Genomic DNA, 25,217 nt, shown 5'->3' on the forward strand with positions numbered 1-25,217 from the left:
CGTGTTCAAACCAGTATAGGTTGAATTGTGCTATGAAAGGGGTAATACAGGATGTTTCTACAAGCTGACATATTGTGGTTTTCGTTGGAAGAAATGATGTGTGCAGATTGGAGGAACACTTGTGGGTCTTTCTAGGATTGCTGTATGTATATGAGAAGAAACTGAAGGGATGTGAAATGAATTGAGAAAAATTACTGTGGGACAGGTATTACCCAAGGAAAGGAGATGGTATGGTGGGCTGGACTCACTTGTCTTCTATATCAGGCCTATAAGATTGTAATTTTTATTGCTTATGAAGGGGCTTGGCCAGCATAGTGTGATCTGATCTATAACTTGTGGAGGTGTTTATAGCTTTTGGTATCCTGGCAAGTGTTTGTTTTTCCACCTGGCCTTCTCCCTTGCCAAATGCTTTGCTCATGGGATTATAATATTTGCTGTGGTGTAATTTTGTATTCTTTGGTTAGCATGGAAGAGCACATCAGGCAGAATCTTAGCTTTAATTCTTAACTTGAATGAAGTTGTTTTCATTGCCAAAGTATGAGCTAGCCAACTGCCTGACTGCTTGGGTTTATACAATAGGTTTATCATATAATAATACAAGTGTTGTAATGAAAACACAGAAGGTAGTTTCTTAGTGTATTGCAGGTTTGACAGTTTAATGGGAGCCTAATAAAAAGAAGGGTCTAGGGTGTAAAGTCTCTTGCTTATTATTCAAATGCCTTTCATAGATGCACAGTTCAACTAATCAGGGTTATGAAGAGAACACTGTTGCACATATTGTTGTGTTTGTTTCTCTAAGACTAAGCAATAAGGTAGCTGTGGATGGATTCCTGTTTGTTTTGTCGTGCTTGTTCTGTCCATTCTTGTTCAGACTGAAATCACTTCTTGTTTTATACATCTTCCCTTCTCCCAAAAGTAAACAGAACTTGATTTGCCCATGGGCCACAGATCTGAGTCAGCAAGGATGGCAGCCTGGATCTCAATCTCCTTTTTTGTTTAACTATTCTACCAAGTGATTAGTCTTGTATTATTTAGTACAGCAGATGTGCAGATACTGAATGTGGTCTGTTAACTTTAGTGCTTTGTAGCAAACTCTTTCCCATTCCTTCTAATTGTGGTGAAGAAGTTCTGAAGTTCAGGCCTTACTTCAAATGCAGCTGTGATACTTTGTTAAATGGAAGATGCATATACTGTATTTCTCTTGGAGTAGAATTGAGCACATGGTGTATCTCTCAGCACTGTACTATTGTACTGGATAGAGTGTGTTGGCTTTAATATTGGAGGCTTAGCTACAAGTTGCTGCACAATTATAAGACTGTGCAAATGGCAGACAACATATATTAATGATTATTATTCATTAGATTTATATCCATCTCCAATGGACACAAGGCAATGTACACTAGCTCCCAAAAATCGGAGGGGTGGGATAGACTGAGAGACTGACCAGCCTATGCCACCCAGTGGACTTCATGACAGATCTTTGCTCCAGTCCTAACACCCTGTAACCACATACTTCCACACAAAAGGATAAATAAGATAAAATATGCTGAACCAGAAGTGCTGTCAAAATACATGCCGATTGCTTGCTTTTTGTTCCTTTGAGGAAAGGGTGGAGGCAACACTTTTCCTCAAGCTTTGCTCAGAAATTGACACTGGGATGCAAGATTAGTACCTGAGACACCCCAGGGAGTTGGTAGATTGTCAGATTTGAACTGAAGTTTTTCAAAGTCCAGGTTCAGGCACTTTTATCTGCTAGGCAATGCTGACTCTTACTGCCCATAATACTTGGTTTGGAGCATAGGATGCTGCATGGAAATAAACTTGTTAGCTTTAAAGGAAAACCATTTGCTTATTTTTGCTGTTAATAGAATGTTTGTGCATGTGTGCCTCTGAAACCTGGCTTCCAGTTCCCTTTAAAGTGAAACTCTTGGAATTGAAAGATAGGTTCCAAGAGATAGAAGTTAAAAAATTCAATTCTGCATTGTTCTGCACCCTTCCTCTGGCTTGGCATTCCTTTCCATTTACCTCAGAAAATCTGGCCACACATGCAGTGTTAGAAACTCAGAAATATAAGGTAATTGTCAAATGGCACCTTAAACATAGGTTATGGTTACCACAACAGAATGTCTAGGTGCCATTTCCCCCTGGGTGAGATTTATTATTGTTATTATACATTTTATTTCTATACTACTTTATATTTTAAATGGAAAAAAATTCAAAGTGCTTTAGAACACATTAAGACATCAAATAAAGCAATCCAGAATAAAACAAATTCAAGCTTCAAGGAAAATATTTCACATCCTTCTCTAAGTGGCATTTTGCCTCCCCCATATTTATTTACCTATTTAATTTAGCTCATAGCATAGTAGAGGTACTCTAGGAAGCCATTGTGGTGTAGTGGTTAGAGTATTGGGCTAGGACCTGTGAGATCAGGGTTCAAATCCCCACTCAGTCATGAAACTGGGTGACCTTGGGCCAGTCACAGCCTCTTAACCTCCCTCACAGGGTTGTTGTAGGGATTAACTGAGTAGTGGGGTGAACCATGTACTCGTTGGAGAAAAAGGTGGGATATAAATGCAATAAATAAGCTCTTCTGCTTACCTGCTTAAGAAAGCTGGGGGGCCAGCCAGATTGAGATGTCAGTCATCAGCCTGGCATCCACAGATCTCCATGTGGTCACAATTGGACCTGCCCCAGTTGCAAAGTGCACCTGGCTAATTTCAGACACTGCACACATGTACTTCTCAAGTTAACTTTGAGTTGGGGTCGTCCTCCCCAGCCCGTGTGTGTGTGTTAAAAAATGTTAGGATAAAACATACCAAATTCAGATAAAGAAACCTAGATTGCAGAACCAGTATAATTTGTGGAGATATATTTATTTTTAATTACTATAATAGGAATGCTCAAGGAGAGGGAAAAGCAGCATGTCCTTTGATCAAGTATGTGTCCTACATGAACTTGAGATGAACTCCTTAAACAACATACACATAGATTTCAGCAACAGGAATATAAATATGTATTCCATATAATTTGTGATGCTGAAGTGAATCAACTTCCTCTTTTCAGAAGCCAAATAGTAGGTCTGATTTTATTTTATTTATTTTATTTTAAATACCAGGAGTAGAGAGGAACAGTTGGGTGGCGGGACAGAATTCTGCTCTTCCTACTTGTTCTGCATAAACAACCAGCAAGAAATTGCATACCTAGACTGGAATTTTACTGCTGCATAGTATAACTGCCAGGAAGACCTGGCTGGTATTATGATCCTCTGGTCTCTATTGAAAGAAATGAGGCCTCTGGTTTGACCAGATGTTTGAGTTAATGCTTGCTGCACCTACTTTGGTATGAAAGAACACTTCATTGTACATGAAGCAGGAAAGTGAGTTTTCATTTGGGATCACTAGTGCTTTGGAATCAACACAGTCTTAGATTTAGAGATGTGAAAATATTTCCTAATGTTGACCATGTCAGTTGTTTGTGAAGAAAAGAATAGTTCTTTCAGGAATGGTTTCAACCCAGTGGGTTGAACTGAATGGTGCATGAGGTCCATTGTAGTTCTTGGATGAGACTCCTATATAATGCATCCCTCCCTACCAGCTAGAGCAGTGAGAAGATGAACTGAATAACACTTGGCTCCTGTACCCATTTCTGCCTTATGTGATGATTTATAATATGCCTGCTTTCTCATGTGCTGGTGGGTAACTTTACTATCACCCTTGAAGTGGTACCACCACTTATACCACCTTATGAGACATGGGGGGCACTGTGGTCTAAACCACTGAGCCTCTAGGGCTTGTCGATCTGAAAGTCGGAGGTTTGAATCTGTGTGGCAATGGTGAGCTCCCGTTGCTCTGTCCCAGCTTCTGCCACCCTAGCAGTTCGAAAGCACACCGGTGCAAGTAGATAAATAGGTACCGCTGTGGCGGGAAGGTAAACAGTGTTTCCATGCACTCTGGCTTCTGTCATGGTGTCCCATTGTGCCAGAAGTGATTTAGTCACGCTGGCCACATGACCCAGGAAGCTGTCTGTGGGCAAATGCCAGTTCCCTTGGCCTAAAGCAAGATGAGTGCTGCACCCCATAGTTGCCTTTGACTGGACTAAACCATCCAGGGGTCTGCTACAGCAATGCTGCCCCTCCCAGCTGCAGGGGCATCATTTTCAGTTTTGCCTGGTGTGGCAAAACACCCTGGGCCAGCCCTGCTGTCACCTGTGCTTTAGAGCTGCTAGGAAGGATTGTTGTTTGGGTACTAGTGTATGTGGATTCTGGAAAAATTAAACAATCTGTGGATACTCCACATTATCCTTTTGCTTGAGCTGCCTTTCCTCTACAAACTGACTCTAACCCCGTTTCTCTGTTTTAGACTTCATGGATTTGGAAGCTCTTCCTGATAATATCAGAAGGGAAGTGGTGTAGGGGTGTGAATCATTCACTATACATATTACATTGTATTACACACACTCTCTATGTTCCTGAGAGTATGCGTTGCTGAAGACTACGTTTCCTGAAAGCGTTTTAGGTTTCCTTAATGAGGTCTCTGTTTCCTCCCACCTAGGGACTTGGAAGAATTGGCAGAATGCCACTGTGCCATTGTGCAGTGAAGCACAGTGAATCAGACATGGAGGGATGTCGTTTTTCACCTTCTGGAGGGCTGAGGGTATATCTTCACTGGAAGGGTGAGCAGGAGGAACAGTACCAGACTTATATGCAAGGGACTCCTTGTGCTGAAGAGATCTGCATCAATATTGCACAGAAGATTGGTAAGTGGCCCATAGGGCTTGTTTAGAGATATGTGGGAAACATGTAGCCCTTCTTGGAGAAGTGCCTTATTGCCCATGTTGTTCAATATCTATAGAAAACCATTGGAATATGACATCCAGAGGCTTGGGCTTCAGTGGAGCCTTGCAATTGGATTTGTATGGAGTTGTACTCCCCCTGAAGGAGCAAGTTTACTGTCTGAGAGCCCTCCTGGACTCAACGTGGAGGTATATGTGGTGGCAGTGGTGGCTTCTGCTAGCTTAGGGTTGTAGCTGGTGTACCAGTCCTAACTAGAGAAGGCAGACCTTGCCTTGGTGACATCCAGTGACATCCAGACAAGACTACTGTAATGATATATAGGCACTGCACTCTATGTGGGGCTGCCTTTAAAGATAGCTTGATACAAAATGCAGCCACTCAGATGCCAATGGGGATCCCACAAGGCTGTGGGAACATGTGACATCATTCTTGTACTGGATGCACTGGTTGCTGGTGTATTTCTGAGCCCATTTAAGTGCTGCTGTTGATCATTGAAATCCTAAATGACCAAGTTGTTAGAGCAGCTTCCATCACCTGTATGAATTTGCCTATGCTTTAAGAAAACTCCAGGGACCTTGCTAATGTGTTCACCGGTTTCTGAAGGCTGTAGCAGCTAATTTTTCAGCCCACCCATTGCCACCTCTCCTCTAGAGCTCCTTTTAATGAGGAGCATTTTCAGCTCTTCTTTTGGATCCTGGTGAATAGGAGAGGGGTGCATTGGTGTCACTCTCCTTCTTCCTTCTCTTCCAGGCAATCATCTCCCCCATCCCCTTTTGCCACCTGATTGATAAAGCATCTAGTTCAATTTAAAGGAGCAAGAGAGAGAGGCTTGCTAGCATGGCTGAGGTGGGAAGGGAATCAAGGAAGAGTGGAGGGGGTGCTTTGTTGTCCTCCTGTTTGTGGGCATTCCTTTCTTTCTTCCATAATGCTGGAAGGTTGTTTGGTGAGGTTTGGGACCTCCTTTCTTCCCCCAACCCCCATTATTTAGGAGGAATGCTCCTACAACTATATTTCTATGCCCCCTCCCTCCTCTTCTCACAGCCCTTCTCCCAAAAAATCTACTTTCCCATCACCATTCCACAGTAGTTTCACATCTCTCCCTCCCTCCCTCCCTCCCTCCCTCCCTCCCTCCCTCCCTCTCAAATTTCTTTCAAGTTCAGCATCATAGTAAAACAAGTCAGACTGCTAGACTCTCCCCATTTAATTCTGCCTTCACATCCAGCACTTCCTTTCTCAGTAATTCTGCCAGTAGGTTAATAACTTTGGTTCTGATGTCTCCTCCTTCCTCTAGAATTACTCTGAGTGTTAAGCAGGACTCATTTTTTCTCAGCTCCATTAATGCTGAATTATCCAAACATTTTTCCATCTCTCTATTTATCACTTCATTTTTTGTTTCTAAGGTCTCAACTTTATCATTTAATTGGGCTACTTCCCCAGTCAATTGTGTATAGCATGCCTCTATTTTATTGACTGATCCTTCTAATCTTCTCAATTTTCTAATTCTTCTAAAGAGACTTTTAGAAGAGACTTTGTTTGCTCTGTCGTCATCTGCATAAGAATATCCACAGTGAGCAGGGACCTTGAAGATCTCATTCTTTCCCCCCACTTCTCTTTCTTCTTTTCCTTTTCTTGTAAGCAGCATTCTCAATGTTGAAGTTTTTCTTGCTTCACTTTATTAGAATTTCTGTCTCTAAACAGCTTCTATCCCTTCAGCAATTTAACCTTGTTTTGGCAACAACATGAGATATGGCACATTCCATCCTCAGGAATACAGTGTTAGCTGGCAAAGTAGCTTTCAATTACTTAAAACACTTTAGTCAAAGAGTAAGAAAAAATAAAAAGCTTCACATATGTCCCTTGTCCATTTAAAACTTTCTCATTTCACACCATAAATCCAGCTTTTTGTCACTTTTATGATGGCGTGAATAGTAGCTTGCTTGCCTTCTCCTTTATTATGGAAAGCAGTTCACTCACCAGGTGTTGGTTTTTGCTTTTTGCTAACAGACTCAGAAACTCTTTTAGGTTGTAAATTATCTCATTTCGAAGGCAATTAAGAAAGGGAGGAAGTCTTGGTGCCCATAATAGGACTGCAGTGTAGTTTGAGCAAGTTGACAATTCTCAGTTGCAGGGCAGGAGATGAGCCCCTCAGCAATCCCCCTGTCCCACAAGGAGCAATCCCTTCTTTCCAGCTCCTTTTCAGAAGTGAATAGGTGCAAGTAGATAAATAGGTACCACTTCGGCAGGAAGGTAAACGGCGTTTCCGTGCACTGCTCTGGTTCGCCAGAAGCGGCTTAGTCATGCTGGCCACATGACCCGGAAGCTGTACGCTGGCTCCCTCGGCCAGTAAAGCGAGATGAGCGCTGCAACCCCAGAGTCGTCCGCGACAGAACCTAATGGTCAGGGGTCCCTTTACTTTTACCTTTAACACCATGGAAACAAATGCTAATATGCCCAGGAACATCACCAAAATGCTAGAGGATGTACCTCCACAGGCACATACCTCCACATGTGGTGGGAATGTCCTAAAATCCAACTCTTCTGGATGTCAGTCATATGCAAAATAATTAAGCAAGTATTAGAAGTCACCCCAGAACTGGGTCTACTAAACATCTTCCAAGACAATAATGCCCACTCACAAAGAGCTCATAACCCACCTACTCTCGGCAGCCAGAAACATCATAGCCAGACACTGGAGAGACCTGTCAGGAGTAAGCATAGACCAATGATATCAAATAGTATGGGAAACAGCCTTATTAGAAAAATTAACCAACAAACTGAAACTGACACGGGGACAAATAGAAGAAGACGCCTTCACCCCGATAAGGTTACCCTTTATCACATACACAGCTCAACAAGGCAATAACAAGAACCTGCCAACAGCATTTGAATCAATCTGGCTAACCTGATCCAAAAACACACACACACGTCCCCTCAAACATGAAAAATAGGTTCACCACAGCCAATCACAAACAAACAACCACGCCCTAGGCCAACTCCAACCTCTCTCACCACCAAAGGAATACAAGCGAATAGTAAAGAGAACCCAGACAAGTGACGCTGACACAAAACCCCACATATACAGTAAGTAGAATAGAAGCATTGCCACCTGACCCCACCCCACTCACCATTCCCCCTCCTCTTTTTCCCTTTTCTTCCTAATGTAACACTAATGTCTCAACAAATGAAACTGATCTGTAGAAAATGTAACTTGAAAAAAGAGACATTGCACATAAACCAATAAATCTTTAATAAAAATATATTAAAAACGAAAAGAAAAGAAGTGAAGCTGGCAGCCAGACTTGTGTCTAGCTATCAGCAAACATCACACTGTTATCACCATTGGTAAAGAACTGACAAAATACCTTCAGTCTGCCGTGATCCCTCCCCTGGAAGTCCCCAGGATAAAAGGATCTCTAATAAAAGGACTAGAAAAGTATTTTGCAGGGGGATAAGTGGTTTGTTTGATTTCCTGCAGCTCCTTATCACATACAGTTGTATAAATCTGCAGTTACATAAAAGAAGTGTGGTAGATGACTGTGGACTGCAAATTGCTTTACAGTCTGAAGCTGTTCAGCTAGGCTTAAAGCCTTGAGCATTCTGCCTGTTTTTTTTTAGCTTGGCAGGGCCTTAACGCTTGGATCCAAACCTAGGAGTACCTTCACATTCTATACATTTTGGGGTAGACTTGTGGCATGATTTGACTTTATAGAACAGTGGGATTTTATGAGCTTTGTTGCCCTTTTTATATTTGTGAATGTATTTGAGCTGAAGCTTAGTCCACACATTCAGTGGAACTTCTCCTCAAAGGAAGATCCTGAGATCCTAAAACCTGGTCCATTGGTCACCAGCTGTCAGGGACTAGAAGAGACCACCCCTGCGACCATGCCAGCATATACCTAATTACATTATACCATTGTGTAGATAGTAGACCACTTTGGGAGCCAACCTTAGCTGGAAAACAGGTTATCGATAAATGTTTTGAGGTAGAATAGACTGTACCACTTCAGACTGCAGGCAAAGGACCACGTTTCTAATGCTCTCTGCAGATAGCCTACTCCCTATAGCACTGGTTTTCTAAACTGAAATCTTTCTTGCTGGTGTGCTAGTTCTTAATGCTGGGAGCTTTTTAAATCGCCATCATGGTTTTTTTAAAAAAGGCACCTCTCACCTGCACATGTAGACCATGGGCTCCAGGAGCAGAGGAGTAAAATTTTATGTGCAGCTGACTTCTGTTCTGCCCAGCACAGCAGCTGATGCAGCTCCATATACTTCAAGTTGGAGTGATGTTTGCGTGTGCCTAAAACCTCTTCAGTGGAAATTTAGAGCAGGAGGTCTTTTCTCTAAAAAGAAAAAAAGCATTTGTGTATGCACCCTAATCCTGGGAATATGAACCTCAGTTTTGCCTTTAGATGACATTGGGATGCAGTAAAGATAATGTTACAACTGACAAGGGTGCTTTCTTGGTTTCATTTAATATGCTATCTTATTTGTATTGACTGTTTCCCCAACCGTGGGCTCAGGGTTAACTCAGGGAAAGGGTCAGTTAGAAATTAGTGCCGTTTAAGGAGTGACTATCGAGCTGTGCCCAATATGATAATTTCCTTCAACATTTCTTACTAGATCTTTTTGTCTTCCACAGGAATCACGCCAATCTGTTTGAGCTTCTTTGCACTGTATGATCCACTGGCCAAATTATGGTTTCCTCCTAACCATGTGTTTGACATAGATAGTGGCATTAAGTTGATTCTGCATTTTCGGTTGAGGTAAGAACATCCTTTCCCCATGTATTTCACCTTCACTTCTGTAGTTTTGGGATTAAATATTCATTGGCTTTACAACTGGGTGCTTGTAGAGCCCCCTGCCTAGCACCCATGAGCCCATGAAGATGCTTGAGCTTTCATTTAGATAGAAAGTTATGGAGCAAAATGTGCAGGTACCCTTCTAAGTGATTTCTGTGAAATGAGCCAACCTAGCTTCTCCTGCCTGTCAGTGATTTTAGCTGGTGAAGAAAGTCAAAACTGTGATTGGTAAGTGAGTTGTTTGGACACCATGCAATAGAAATCCCCAGACTCAGTGCTGTTTTCCCTTCTTGTTTAGTACTTCACTTCTTCATCTTAAACATTTATATTCCCCTTGTACGTTTAACTGCTGTATCTCCACAATCGGAAATAGCAGGACATAGCTTCCCATGGTAAACCTGAGATTGTGTAGGGGATGGGATGAGAAGCAGGAATGTCTGCACTCCCTCTAATTCTGTGTTATGCCATGACCTCATTGCAGCCATTTGTGACTGGTACCCATGGCGTTTCTGAAAATACAAAATGTGCCCATCAGTCTGGTAAGGTTGGTGGCCCCTGTTGTAGCAAGTACCGGGGGAATGTGCTGACCCCTGAATTATTAGGTCAATTAATCGTAATTGGGTAGTGCTCAAAACTAATCAAGAAGCAGATTGATCTCCTTCTCTGTGATTTATGTCCAGAGCTCAGACAACATACTGTAAGCATATGCTTTCTAAAAAGTTCACACACTGTATATGGTGATTAGATATAAAAATGCTTACATTGTAAAGAAGATCATGTGTTGGAATTCTCTCCACTCATAATGGTAATAGGCAGGTACCATTTTGCATAAAAGATACCTAGTTTAGTCAAGTCCAGACATAGGCACACTCGGCCCTCCAGATGTTATGGGCCTACAACTCCCATCATCCCCAACCACTGGTCTTGTTAGCTAGGGATGATGGGAGTTGTAGGCCTAAAACATCTGGAGGGCCGAGTTTGCCTATGCCTGGTCAAGTCTGTGGCCCTGACAAGCTCAAGTAGTACTTTGGTTTATTTTGTTAGCACAGTTACACAGATATGCTGAAACAAGGCATTCAGAATAAGCAGATTCATTGCTTCCTACTGGTTCTGAACGACCTTTATGAAGTAAGGACTTTTAACATATCAGACAAGTACCCAGCCAGTGAGCATATTCTCAGTTTAGAGTTAGCAGCTTCTGCAGACGCTTGTGAAATAACTGGATAAATTTGGTCTCAGCATCTGGATATTACATCACTATTCTAGTGATGGTTGTGAGGAGTTCCATAGGACCAGTACCCATGTTGTTCAGTATACAGTGGTACCTCGCAAGACGAATGCCTCGCAAGACGGAAAACTCGCAAGAAGAAAGAGTTTTCCGTTTTTCGAGGTGCTTCGCCAGACGAATTTCCCTATGGGCTTGCTTCGCAAGAAGAAAGCCCATAGGGAAATCTCCGGGGACCTCTTTTAAAATGCTGGCGGTCGGGAGCAAAGACTTTCGCCCACCGCCGGCCTTCAGAAGAGGTCCTGGACCTCTTCTGAAGGCCGGCGGGGGGCAAAAGTCTTTGCTCCCCCCCGCCTGCCTTCCTGGGATAGCGGAGAAGCGCAGCGCGTTTCTCCGCTATCCCGACGGCTTTTGAAGGCAGGCCTTCTGAAGGCTGGCGGTGGGAAGAAAAGCCCTCCCCCCCCCCAGCCTTCAGAAGAGGTCGGGGGACAGACTGTCCCCGGACCTGGTCTGAAGGCGGTTTCCATAGGAACGCATTGATTGATTTTCAATGCATTCCAATGGGAAACCGTGCTTCGCAAGACAAAAAACTCACAAGAAGAAAAAACTCGCAGAACGAATTAATTTCGTCTTGTGGGGTACCACTGTACATGTGTCAAACTGCTAGGTAGGAGAGGGGTGTTACCACTGTGTTTCCAAAGTCTTCAAATCCCTTTTGCCTGATCTGCATACCTTTGGGGTCATCTCTTTCCCCCTGTGTTCTGCCATTGTTTAAAGTCAAGTCAGCCTTAGCAAGGATAATGGCTTTTTTATGGTGTTCCTGGGTCTGTGGAATGGCATCTTGGAAGAGGTTTACTGAATCATGGTATTTGGTGCATTCAGAAGGGGCTACACATCATTCTTCAGAAAGATGTTTAGAAGACAGTGGATTTGGGTACTTAAGTGCTGCTTTTTATGTTTTAAAAACATTGGCACAAGCAGCATATAAATAATAAAATATAATGATGATAATAATAATAATTATTATTAGTGGGCATTTTATCTATAGTTGCAAGGCCTACTTTTTAAGAAGTGGGGTACATGGTAGCATTTTTTTGCAAGTTTTCTTACATATAATAAAGTAATTTGCCCAGCCCAGAGAAACCTACTTGTGCATAGCCATTTGGGCTTTCTGAAAGCAGTATAAGATTATTATAGTCTATAAATGTTCAGTAAGTCTCATTTATATAAGTTCCATTAGACCAAGCAGGTGTTTTCTTTATTACCCATAAAATATCCAAATGACTGAGTTATTTTTGTGTATTAAAATGGCTTTTATGTAGTGTTTGGTATATTGAGATGCTGCTTTGGGCATGTTGAATGACAAGACATGAATGCAATACATCCTGCATTCATAATCATTAGTTTGCCCTTGTTCTGGAAGCATTAAGTATGTCCACATTTGACAGTAGTAGTGTCTTCCACTTTGAATTCAGAGTAGAATAATGGCACAGGACATAATACATTGATTTAATAATGGTAAAACACTTTGCGCCATTGCTGTTGGTGTCAAAATTAAATTGTTTTCTCTTTCCTCCTCAGCATAGTTCCTCAAGTTATGTGAATCTGTGTCATGGTCAGTGTGGTTTGGCTACATAATTTAAAAGAGCTGGTTGTTTCTGCCAGAGAGCATGTGCTAGTATAAAAAGAGCATCCTGTCTGCTGTACCACAACAATACTGGCGTGTTTGAAAGTAGAGGGAGAGGTCTCAGCCTGGCCTCATTTCAACACTTCCCCAAATCTAATTTTCATAAGTATCTGGAATGTTGATGCTCCTTGGAGCATCATATACACTTTTAGAAAAGTAACCTTAGTAGGCAATGGTGACTGGTGCCCACTGGAACTGGTAGGGTGACACCAGAGCAAATGACAGAAGGGGCCAATTCTAGTTTTGTCCCCATCCTCCCTGCTGAGTTCTACAAGGGTAATAACTGAGACTAAAGAGGGAGCTGGCAGTAAGAAAGCAGGCAGGTGGGGGCTGACTGAAGGAAGACTGGGCTTGGTTTAGCAGGGCCCTGCTTGACCCCCGGTGAACCAGCTTCCACCACTAGTAGGGTATTCTTTCCTTCTCAGACTCCTTAACTGTGCAGTCCTAAGCATATTTACTCAGAAGTAGGTCCCTCTAAGTTTAGTGAGACTTGCTTTCTAGTAAGTGCATCTAGGATTGTGATCTAGGTCTGTTTGTTGTGTGTATTTTGGTACAAACTGTTGTAGATCCTCCAGGCAGATTTGCGTGTGTGCAACTGTGATCTGAGAAGGAAGTGGGTGGGAAGGAAGTGGGCAGGGTGCCTAGTACATCAATGAAGAGAACATCCTTCAGTTTCTGCGAATGCTGAGCTGAGCTTGGGCTTTAGTTTAGCTTGTGTGTGGTGAATTGAATGAACCAGATGAATAGAACCAGAGCACACTGCTTTAACATTGGAGCAGTATTACCTTTTGACAGAACCTTTTCAGGAAATATAGCCATACTTATCAGTATTATAAACTTGTTTCAATCTAATTTACCCTAGCAAGTTCATTTATCTTGAAACTCATTGGTTTTCCTGTCTGGTGAATAAATTCCACTTCTTTACTACCCTGGAATCAATTTCATGAAGTCACAGACACACACACTCTCATACTCATTCATATATTCAGCCTTTATTGGCATAATATATATACATATTAGCGTGTGTACTGTATTTCCTGAACAAAATTTGCTTGCACATACATCTACAGGCAGCATCTTTGTTTTAACTCTTAAGTCAGCCTAGTTAGGTGGCCTTAGTTAATCTCTAGGAAGAGTGTCTAAATGGCTTCATAGTTCATGTACAATTTTACTTGCATCTACTGCTAGGATTTTAAGTGTTTTTAATTGGCTTTAACTGTATTTATTAATAATTTTAATTCTTACAAACCACTTGAGGTTTTATTGCTATCACATGGTATACGAATTTTGTTAAATAAAATAAGTAAGGATAACTTTTATCATACTTGTTTAGAAAACAGGTTTTCACTGCCAGCTGAAGTATCCCAGAAGAACCTTGATACTATTTGTCTCTAAAACATAAACAATAAAGAATTGCTTTAGCAATTGTAGCTAGCATTTATCCAGCACTGTTATTAAGTGTTGAAAACACTTTGCAGGCATGCTATCAGCAATAGTTGCATCAGCCATGTCAGGTGGGCCAGTATTATCTGTATACTGCTAATTAAGTCACAGTGGTTTGCCAAAAGTTGCCCAATGAGTTCATGGCTAGGTTGAGTCCTGCTTTTTATCACTCTGGTAAATCAGCTGCCATAAGATTATATTAAGTTCAGTAAGTTAGAATTTCTAGAGGGACAGGGTTCGAAATTAGCAGGTGCCAGGAGCATTTTGTGCCTAAAGTTTCTCCATTTGCGAGGACCTCAAAAAGTCAGGGTGCTTTTTTTTGCGCCTGGCTGACACTCAAGTTTTACTGAAATGTATGTGCTTTGAAGCCTTGAAGTACCGTATATGTTAAGGATAGACAATATGTTAAGGAGCTTAACAATAAAGAGTAGAGTGTTTTGAAAACTGAAGTATGGTACCAATATTTTTATTGTAAACACCAAATTAAACATGTATTAATAATTTCTGCTAAAAATGTGATATTAACAGCGTGTCACTTATGTGAATTGCGTGTTAATTCATGCTTATCAAAATAATAAAAAGTGTTTCCAATTCCCCCAGTGGCCACTAGACGTTCTGTTTTGGTACCTAAAACCCAGGCCCCAGGAGCCATATGGCTCCTAGCTTTTCAGCCTAGTTTCTAACACTGTAGAGGGGGTAGCTGTGTTAGTCATGTTGTTTCTTAAAGACTAGCAAATTTATTGTGGCATAAGTTTTCATTGGTTGCAGTATACTTCCTCAGATTAATTCATGCATCTGATAAAGTGGACTGTAACTCACAAAAGCTTATGCCATAATAAATGTGTACTTAATGTGCCACAAACATTTTTTTTTGTTAAGTTTAAAATATTAACAGTTGAACTGTGTTATGTGCTGTGACCTGTACAGATGGTTTCCTGGTTTGCACTGACTACTATTTTCTCACTGAACTATGGGGCTTCTGTCTAGAACCATTGTTCTAATAGTTTTGCCATGGAACGTGTAAGAAAAATTCAAAAGTGGGCTTACCACTGGTGAACAGGTTGAGTGACTCATTGGAGGATTGGAGGCAATTGGAGGATGGATGGCAGCCAACAGATTGAGGTTGAATCCTGACAAGACAGAAGTACTGTTTTGGGGGGACAGGAGGTGGGCAGGTGTGGAGGATTCCCTGGTCCTGAATGGGGTAACTGTGCCCCTGAAGGACCAGGTGCGCAGCCTGGGAGTCATTTTGGACTCACAGCTGTCTATGGAGGCACAGGTCAAATCTGTGTCCAGGGCAGCTGTTTACCAGCTCCATCTGGTACGTAGGCTGAGACCCTATCTGCCTGCGGACTGCCTCGCCAGAGTGGTGCATGCTCTGGTTATCTCCCGCTTGGACTACTGCAATGCGCTCTACGTGGGGCTACCTTTGAAGGTGACCCGGAAACTACAACTAACCCAGAATGTGGCAGCTAGACTGGTGACTGGGAGCGGCCGCCGAGACCATATAACATAATTGGCTCCCAGTACATTTCCGAGCACAATTCAAAGTGTTGGTGCTGACCTTTAAAGCCCTAAACGGCCTCGGTCCAGTATACCTGAAGGAGCGTCTCCACCCCCATCGTTCTACCTGGACACTGAGATCCAGCACCGAGGGCCTTCTGGCGGTTTCCTCACTGTGAGAAGCCAAGTTACAGGGAACCAGACAGAGAGCCTTCTCGGTAGTGGCACCCTCCCTGTGGAACGCTCTCCCACCAGATGTCAAAGAGAACAACAACTACCAGACTTTTAGAAGACATCTGAAGGCAGCCCTGTTTAGGGTAGCTTTTAATGTTTGATGTATTACAGTATTTTAATATTTTTTTGGAAGCCGCCCAGAGTGGCTGGGGAAGCCCAGCCAGATGGGCGGGGTATAAATAAATTATTATTATTATTATTATTATTATTATTATTACTACTACTACTACTACTACTACTACTACTACTACTTTCTCCAGGTGATCAGACAGAGAAGCGCTTGGAAGGGTTTGACTCACTTCCACACATTTCAGGCCACTTATACTATATGTCTCAAATAGCCTGGATGGAAAAGTGGCCTAACAAATTGTGAGCTAGTAAGCTTCTGTGAGGGTGAGAAGGTACAAGGCATAGGTGCCATAGATTAGAGTTGGAAGAAGTAGAAGAGCACCTGTCTGACTTAGGTCCTGTGTTCCTTGAGGAATATGCACCTTGCCTGGGCAAAGTTTAATCATTCCTGCCTCTCATACACCAAGTAAGATGTGCATATATTCTCTCTCTCTCTCTCTCTCTCTCTCTCTCTCTCTCTCTCAGGTATTATTTCCGAAACTGGCATGGGACAAATGAGAAGGAGCCAGCTGTCTGTCGCAGCCTCCATCGCACAAGTGACTCTGAGGACAAGTCACAGCAATCAAGGGGCGAGCAAGGCAGTGCCCTGCTGGATAAACCATCATTTGAGTATCTCTTTGAGCAAGTATGAAGCTTTGTTGATGTTGTTCTGTTCAGATTAAGCCTGTTATGTATCTGCCATCCCACCCTCTTTGGACTGTCCAAAGAGGTTTCCATCCTTCTTCCTTAAAATTAAGTTTCCTTGGGATTCCGTGGCTTCATCAGGCAAACTTAGATATCTCTTCAGTTGCACTTTCAAAGCCATAAAGGCCAACTCCATGCTATACAGCTGTTTCATCCATCTCCCCTGACCAGCCTGTGCAATCCAGACTGTAGCATGCCTTGGGCAGAGAAGAGGTACACCACAGTGAACCGCACACAGAAGAAATAACTCTGTATGTCAGGCACTTGGAGCCTAAGTGTCTGTCAAATAGCTTAGGGGGTAAAAAGCAATCCAGGAGGATGAAATTACTTACACAAAAAATGTAAGTAAGGAAGCAGGAGTGGATAAAAGCTGTTGAGGTTACTGGTGTCACATCAACAGACTCTAAGCCAGCACAAGGGAAGTGATGAAATGGGGCATGCGGGGGTGGGGAGATTTGTAGACTTCTCAGCTTTCCCCCTCCCTTTGAGGAAATGTGATGCAGATAGTCAATTCTTATATTCTAGATCTGTCTTCAGAGAGGTGCAAGCCAGCCAAATGAGCCACATTCCAGCAAGGAAGGAGAAACCCCTTTCTCATAGTTATTAGGCAGCCTGATTCCACCTCATATATGGTGTGCAGTCAAGCCCTAAATTTTGGAAGAACTGTATGAGATAAGATGGAAAAATTTATTTCCCTCCTTTTTACACAACTGCTAGTAGTGTTGCCTACATGAGACTGCAGGTTGGATCCCCAACATCATTTGAGGTCAGATCTCCAGTAGCTCAACTGAAGAGCCAGAGGAGAGACTGATTTGGGACCTGTTAGCTTGGGAATGAACCTCCATAATTTTTGATCTTTTTCTTCCCAGGGGAAATATGACTTCATTAACGACATTGCCTCTCTAAAAGACCTACACACTGAGCAGGAGATTCACCAGTTTAAAAATGACAGCCTGGGGATGGCTGTCCTCCACCTGTGTCACATTGCACTTAAGAGAGGCATCTCCCTTGAAGAAGTGACAGAGAGAACCAGGTGAATTACTGTGGGGATGGGACAAGTAGTTGTGTTTATGGTGTGCTTCCCAATCCAGTAATCCCAAACTGCTTTGCAGAGGGATGTTGGTATGTCCTCCCCCCCCCATCTTCACTTGAAGTGTGGCATTGATACACATGGGGTGGTTGTCCTGCTTACTGTGTTTGTTTCTCTTGCAGCTTCAAGGAGTGCATCCCCCATTCTTTTTGTCGGCAGATTCAGCAAAACAATTATCTGACCAAATTCCGCATGAGGAATGTTTTTAAGAAGTTCTTGCAACGTTTCCAGCGACATACAATGAGCTCTGGCAAGCTGACGGAACAGGACATCATGTATAAGTACCTGGTGACCTTGGAGAACCTGGCCCCACGTTTTGGGAGTGAGTTCTTCATGGTCCTCTCACTGGAAACTGTTTCAGAGGGTGAGAAGGTGCCACTTTACATCAATGGTGGGCACACACATCTGGAGAACTCCCATTCCCCTCCTCTCAGTGACAGGCTTGCCATGCATGAGGTTCTGGTCACGGGCACAGATGGCATTCAGTGGCGTCCCATCTCTGCTGAGGTATGTTCACTTGTGAGTTCATCACCACCTATTGTCATCAGTAACAAGCTCTCCATCCCTGGGCACTGGGACTCCACTTCCTGGATTGGAAAGCCATGTTGAGTACTTAACTTTATTTGGCACAATACATTAATTTTGCTCTGGTTTTAGCTCATTTCTCAGGGGATCAGGGCAAGTAATAATCAGCTAATGAAAAGCCCAAGTTACCAATAGTTAAGCCAGGAAGTCGGGTCAACCCAAGCTGAATTGCAGTTATATCTTTCCTGTACTAGAGCAGGATTCACAAAAAGGTGTGGGGGGGGAATCAGGTTACCGGTTCAAAATATAGGTCTGAATAAACTGAACCTGACCATGGTTAGTAAACCCTAACCATGATGAAGCAGATGTGAAACTTAAGTGTAGAAGGGTTTTGCACATTTTGAGTTTGTCTTGACTAATTTGTCCCTTTGGAGAAGCAATTTGCAGGGTGCAAAGCTGCACATTGTGGCTGTTGCTATCCAACTAAAAGTTATTCCTGCCATCACTCTAGCCTTTGCTTTGACTTTGGAGGCAGGGATCGTCTCACCCTGACATGTGTTTCACTTCAGAGGCACTTCAAAAGAAACCCGAGGACCTTGGGCTGAACTTTTGATCTCTGACCTAAAATACGTGCTCACCAGTGGTGAACAAGTGCACTATGGTTGACCAAATAGTTGAAAATAAGTAGGCTAGTTGACTGGTTGCCTATGATTGGATAGCAGCCAGAAGAAGCTTCAGTCTTCAAGCTGACTCAGCCTTTGGAGACACACTTTGAAGAGCAAGTTTTTCAGAAAAGTGAAGAGTGTGTCTTAGTAGCAATAAAAAATTCCACTCAATGCCACCGCAGTGCATGCCATTCTGTGGGTCTTTACACTGTTGATAATAAAGTCATGCCAGGTACATCTTAGATGTGGTAATTGTAGAGGCAAGTTCCTTAAGTATGCTGGACCTCAGTCGTTTAGGGCTCTGGCACCATTAAATGAGTTTTAAAGTCACTACAGAATTGGTGGAGATTGTGGAGCACTGGCAAATGTGCTCCCAATGACCCATGGTAAGCCACAGCAGTTTGTAGCCACAGAAACTGCTTCTTGGGAACTTGAACCTCCTGCCAGAAACATCTCTAAATCAGAAACTCAGGGTGGTATCCAATGAAGTATTTCCACCTGTGCAAGGATTTCAGCTTGCGCAATTGAGTTTTCCCCTTGCACAGTTCTGTTGTGTAGCCAGAAGTCCTTGCTCTAGCGGAAGTACTCTGTTGGATACCACCTCAACTATATTACAGCAAAAACAGCAGCATAAAATGGTGGGGGAAATGAATTCCTTCCTGGGTATTATGCCACTGTTGCTATTCTGGACATCCTCACTCTCCAAACTATCCACCTAGCTATGTGCATGCTGCTTCTCAGCAGTAGAACTTTAACAGCGGCCAAAAAGATTCAGAGGCTGGGAAATATTCAGCTTCTGGAAAATGCTGGTCAACTGTCACGGGAGCCAGCAGCAAGCACATTTGGCAAATAGCAGAGAGAAACAAGGTACTTCAGCTAGCAGCTCTTTTATTAGTGTCAACACAGAAACACACCAAGATTCATGAAGTATACTCCTGCATCATGAGCTGTTGCCCAAAGTGCTAGCTCCTCCCATTCTGTCTGTTTTCTATGCCTCAGACCTCAAGGGACCCTCTTTGTTTCTGCCTGTTTTCTGTTCTGTTATGTGGAGTATTTGTCCTGTTTAGAGGTGAACAGTGGGTCTGGCATGCTGTCAAGGGACAAGCTGTCAGCTGGTGCTGATGTTGCCTCTATTAGACCTGATTCCTGTCCTTGCTCAGGGCCGGGGCTTCTGTGTGTTTCCTCCTGTTCCTCACCCTCCTGACTCCTAGCTTCCAGTATTTCCCAGTCCTTCTCCTCCTCTGGGGTGTGTCCTGTTTCCCACCACCATAAACCTGAGTCCAAACTGTCCTCTCCTGTACTTTCCCTGGAAGCCTCTTGGGCAGGCAGTCTCCACCACTCCTAGCCAGTCCCTGACATCAGCCAAACCTTGCATGTTCACTGTGTGTACAGCATGACCTAGTGCCCTAAAATCCTCAAAGCTCAGTAGTGGGGTAATTTGTTTTTCTCCCTCTTTCAACCCTGAAACTGCCTTTGGAGCTACCTGTGCTGCAGTGCTGGTGTGCATATTGATGTGACAGTCCTGGAGCTTGGGCTCTTAGCTCTGTCCTTCTTTTGTAGAGATTGGAAAGCCATCCCCATAGAGGTTATTTGGAAAAGAAGGCCAGGACTAAAGACCACAAGCAGCCTTACCAGCCAATGGAACGACGTGAATCCAAATGGGTACACTTCTGTGACTTCCAGGAGATCACACACATTGTTATCAAAGACTGCAGAGTCAGCATCCACCGTCAAGACAATAAGTGCCTGGTAGGTGGGAATGTGTCCCTCTGCTACTCACCTTTATTCCTTTACAATTACTTCTGTGAACTGTTGGTGACTGACCAAGAACGAGGCCTTTGGGTCATAACAGATAGCTGAATTATGCCAATTCAGTGTGTAGCAGCCATGGAAAAAGCAAATTCCATTACAGTGGACCCTCCGGATACAAACTTAATTTGTTCCGGGGATCCGTATGTACCCTGAAAAGTCTGCAACATGAGGCGCTGCTTCTGCGCACGCACGTGGCACGATAGAGCACTTCTGCGCATGCGCGCGAGGCTAAACCCGGAAGTATACAGTTCCGGGTTTGCCATGTTCGCAACCTGAAAGTTACGTTACCCGAAGGTAAGGTAAGCTGAGGGTCCACTCTACTAGGGTTTGTTAGGAAAGCGATTGAAAAATAAAACTTGCAATATCATGATGCTTTTATACAAATCTGTGGTGCAACTTCACTTGCAATATTGTGTAAAGTTCTGATTGCCTCACCTTGAAAGGGATAGGTTCGAGTTGAAAAAGGTTCAGAAAAGGGCAATGAAAATGATCAAGGTACGAAAAAAGCAGATAAAGAGAAATTTTTCTCCCTGTCTCATAGCACTAGAACTCAGGGACATCGAATGAAGCTAAATGTTGGAAGATTGAGGACAGATGAAAGTTTTTCATACAGTGCATAAAGAGGATCAGACAAATTCTTGGAGGATAAGGCTGTCAGTGACTACAAGCCACAGTGGTTATGTTATGTTATACAGTATGTTTCTAAATACCAGTGGCTGGGAATCATGTGTAGAGAGTGCCTTTGTGCTCGTGTCCTGTTTGTGGGCTTCCCATAGACATCTGGTTGGCCACTATGAGATCAGACTACAAATTCTGTGCATATGGAATCTCAAAGGTGCATACTCTGGGCTGCTAGGCTAGACATTAGGGATATACACACACATTTGGTTCGCTTCCCCCATGTCCTGGTGTCACAACAGTATATTTATTCACAAAATTTATACACTACTTGATTGTTTTTTTTAAAAAAAAATCAAAGTAATTTACAATGGTACCTTGGTTGTCGAACTTAATCCATTCCGGGAGCCATTCGACTCCTGGAACCGCTCAGAAACCAAGGTGCGGCTTCCGGTTGGCTGCAGGAGCTTCCGGCACTCAACGGAAGCTGCGTCGGATGTTCAACTTCCGAAAAACGTTCACAAACTGGAACACTCACTTCCAGGTTTGCGGCTTTCGGGAGCTGATTTTTTCAGGAGCCAAGCCGTTCGAGAACCAAGGTACTGCTGTACAAAAAAGACAAAACAATAAAAATTACCACAAATAAAAAGTAGCAATAATTTAATACTTTTGAAGAGTTAAAACAATCATAGTTTAAACCAGATTAAAACGCACAGCAACTTTCTAAACTTGCAAATGCCAAAAAAGTACAGTGAAGGCACCTGCCTTATAGCAATAGGTAGGGAGTTAGTTCCAAAGTATAGGTGCTGCCACACGAAAAGATCAAGTTCCTACAAATGTGAAGCAGGTGTGATGTGGTACCTGAAACAGTGCCAATGCCACAGATCAGAGTGCCTTATGGCATAAGGCAATCTCATAGGATTGCCATCTTTCTCCAATGGAAAATTCCCCAGAGCATTCAGGAACATAATGGGTTGCATCAGTTTCTGAGGGCGGGTTATCAGAATGGGCCCACCACCCTTACATGTGATGGATGGGTCTGTTCAGTGTTGCCTTGTATGGCTGATCTGCAGCTTTTAGAGACCTTTTTAGAAACAATAAGTTCAGCTGGGTAGGTTGATTAGCTCTGTTCAGTTGTAGAGCACCTTCTTTGCATGTAGAAGGTCCCAGGTTCAGTGTCCAGCTACTCCAGGAAGGATTGGTGGAGACACTTGTCTGACAACCTAGAGAGCTGCTTGCCAGTCAGTGCATTCTATGGAATGCAATTTATAAGAAGAAGAAGAAATAGAAATAAAATTTAAAAACAATCCAGCATCCAGCACAGCATATTGCTATTGCTACAGCAGGCAGTAAAATCATTAAGTGGTCTTTCAAGACCATCAGCAATTTTCAGGTGGTACATGGAAAAAACAGCCTGGAAAACACTGGCTTAAAGCACTGTAGCTTCCCAAGGGCCTTCAGCCCAGCATTGTGGCCCAGGACTAATGCTTAATGACTGTGCTTTCAAAAAAATTTCTATCTAGGATCTGACTCTTTCATCCTACGAAGCTGCCCTCTCCTTGATTTCACTGGTGGATGGTTATTTCAGATTGACAGCTGACTCTAACCATTACCTGTGCCATGAAGTCGCCCCGCCCCGGTTGGTAATGAGCATTCAGAATGGTATCCACGGACCCATGCAGTAAGTGATCTCTGCTTAAGCCATTCAACATTTTCTTCTCAAAACTTGGTTTGGGACAGGGGTCTCCACAGGCCATATCTAAAATGTTTTCTTTTCCTAGTGAAGAATTTATTATGGCTAAACTGAAGCGAGAAGAACAGGAGGATGGCCTGTATGTCCTTCGCTGGAGCGTCCTTGATTATAATAGATTGATCTTGTCGGTATTGAGGAGAGGCCAGGTGAGATTTGTGGGAGTGGTTGTGGCCTGTTCTAATTCTATAGGTTGTGTAAAGCAACTTCCCCCTGCATCCCCTGTTCACCTCTTAAATAGTTTCTGAGTTTTCTCTCAATCCTCCAGAGCAGATCTGGGTGCAGAGCAGGGAGAGGAGAGGCAGGGAAGTTGTTTCACTTGCATATTTATTTTGTTGAATACAGCCCTTGTCCTTGATGCTTTGTGAATGAGCCTTTTCCAAGTATGAGTATGTAGCTCTTGATTCTATGCTGATCAATCTATGCTAGGCTACTGGCAGTATATTGTCCAACCAATTTCATACAAAGAAATAAAGATAGTGGAAAGCCACTGGGGAAACAGGACCTGAGGTTCTTGTGTCTGCTGTATGTCCATAAAGTGGAATTGAGCAGATGAAAAATGAAAGCTGATAAGCAGCTGTAAGCCATGGTTGCTCAGATTGGTTTTGTGTGAAGTCTGCATTAATTCACAGAATACGCTTTATGGTTGCATTAATAAGTCAACTAAGATTGCTGACTCTAGTTTCCCACAATATAAATATGTTAGTCCCTTGTTTCCACAAAGGTTTGGAGGTTGTTGTTGGGAAACTCTGTAACATACCCGTGGCTCACCACTGGGGGACCATTCTTACTTACTGCAGGCAAACACCAGAGTTGTTATTTGCAAACCTCAGTTAGCACTTTTAATGAACTCTTAAGATCATTAATGCTATTGAACGAGCAGTTCTTTTAACAAATTATAGTACTTTGTTATAACACTGTCTATACATTATTATATTTGATATAAGGCAAACTGAAAACCATTAAAAATAGATTGGATTTGATCCAGAGTTAAGCACGTGTAACAGGTGTAGCTGACCTTTGTGACTGCCTCCTCCCCAGTGCAACCTACCGAAAATGCTCCTCAGAAGGTCAAGGGACCCTGCTGAATGGGGTGGGTTCATAGCAAGGGGCTTGAGGTGGAAGGGAGAGATCCCCAGAATTCAGGTAGATGCAGCTTTTGCAGCTGGAAGCTGTGCTTGTAGAAAGTGATTTGGTCTGAAACAGCTGTGCTCATGCTTTTCATGAAGATTGAAGGAGTAAGAAGCATGTTCCTGTGGTCTGCTGACTTCTGGTCATTGGGACAAATAGGGGGGTGTAAAGTTTGAAATGCCTGTGAGTGGGACAGGCATTTGGGGAGAGATGTGTTCCATAGTCTGCATATTTCAAGCAAGGCTGCTGGCTGGGCATGTAGGCTAGTATTCAGCTCTTACTCTCTCTCATGCTTCTTGTTTGCCACAGTCCTTCCAGAGCCAGGATGCCACAAGCTACAGACAGTTCCGAATCCAGAAGAAGGGGGATTCCTTTGTGCTAGAAGGCTGGGAGCAAGAGTTTCCAAGCATCCAAGAACTGATGAGTGCTCTCAAAGGCTGTACTCTGAGATCTGGAAATGAGACCTTCATTTTCCGGAGGGGGTCTCTCCCAAAGCCAGGAGGTATAAGCCAAGAATTGTAAATACTGTTCCTTTTACAGTGACCTAGTGATATTCTCCCAAAGATAATCTGGCTACATGAATATAGTATAGAAAGAGAAGAGGTGAATCTGCTACACAGCATAGGGCCTTTTTCTTACCACAAGACCTTGTAATCGTTTAGCATTTTACTGAATATCCAGCAGTTCAGGGGATTGAGATGTTGGTCCAAGGCATAATTACTCCTGAAGTTGCAGCTTTTTAAAACCACAGTCATGGATAATGTAGACCAGACTTTAAACAGGAGTATGTGGCCACATTAACATGGTGGTTTCTGGGTACTTAACCAGAATTAAGCACTATCTACACTGAGAGTACTATTGGATCTCAAGGGAAGTAGCATCCCTAATCAGCATTTTTTACTGTAGGTTAAGAATAAACTTGGACCTCCAATATACTTCGCTTGCCTGATCTAGGTATAAAATCAACATCTGTAATTGAAAGAACTAGCAACCACAAACCTTGGGCTTGTGTTCTTCTCCAGCTCTAACAGGAGAATAGCTAAAGCTTCTAGTCAGGGTTTCATGTTGATATGTTTTAATTGCATTTTCTCATTTCACACAAATACAGGAAGCTCTGATTTGTACAA

The 25,217-nt window shown here is 42.9% G+C and overlaps 1 protein-coding gene across 3 annotated transcripts in view; it reads left to right on the forward strand.

The window, feature by feature from the left end:
• Window positions 1–25,217, forward strand: part of TYK2 (tyrosine kinase 2) — a 48,260-nt gene that overhangs the window by 3,309 nt on the left and 19,734 nt on the right. For all 3 annotated transcript variants that reach the window (XM_053370583.1, XM_053370581.1, XM_053370580.1), the window contains exons 2-10: window positions 4,554–4,758; window positions 9,435–9,558; window positions 16,281–16,440; window positions 17,369–17,532; window positions 17,712–18,096; window positions 20,340–20,528; window positions 22,733–22,890; window positions 22,991–23,108; window positions 24,400–24,592. In XM_053370583.1, coding sequence (XP_053226558.1) covers window positions 4,575–4,758; window positions 9,435–9,558; window positions 16,281–16,440; window positions 17,369–17,532; window positions 17,712–18,096; window positions 20,340–20,528; window positions 22,733–22,890; window positions 22,991–23,108; window positions 24,400–24,592 — 1,675 coding nt within the window. In that variant the 5' untranslated portion in view covers window positions 4,554–4,574. The remainder of the gene's footprint in view (window positions 1–4,553; window positions 4,759–9,434; window positions 9,559–16,280; window positions 16,441–17,368; window positions 17,533–17,711; window positions 18,097–20,339; window positions 20,529–22,732; window positions 22,891–22,990; window positions 23,109–24,399; window positions 24,593–25,217) is intronic.

The sequence above is a fragment of the Podarcis raffonei genome, chromosome 17 (genome assembly GCF_027172205.1).
Source record: "Podarcis raffonei isolate rPodRaf1 chromosome 17, rPodRaf1.pri, whole genome shotgun sequence".
Taxonomy (NCBI): domain Eukaryota; kingdom Metazoa; phylum Chordata; class Lepidosauria; order Squamata; family Lacertidae; genus Podarcis; species Podarcis raffonei.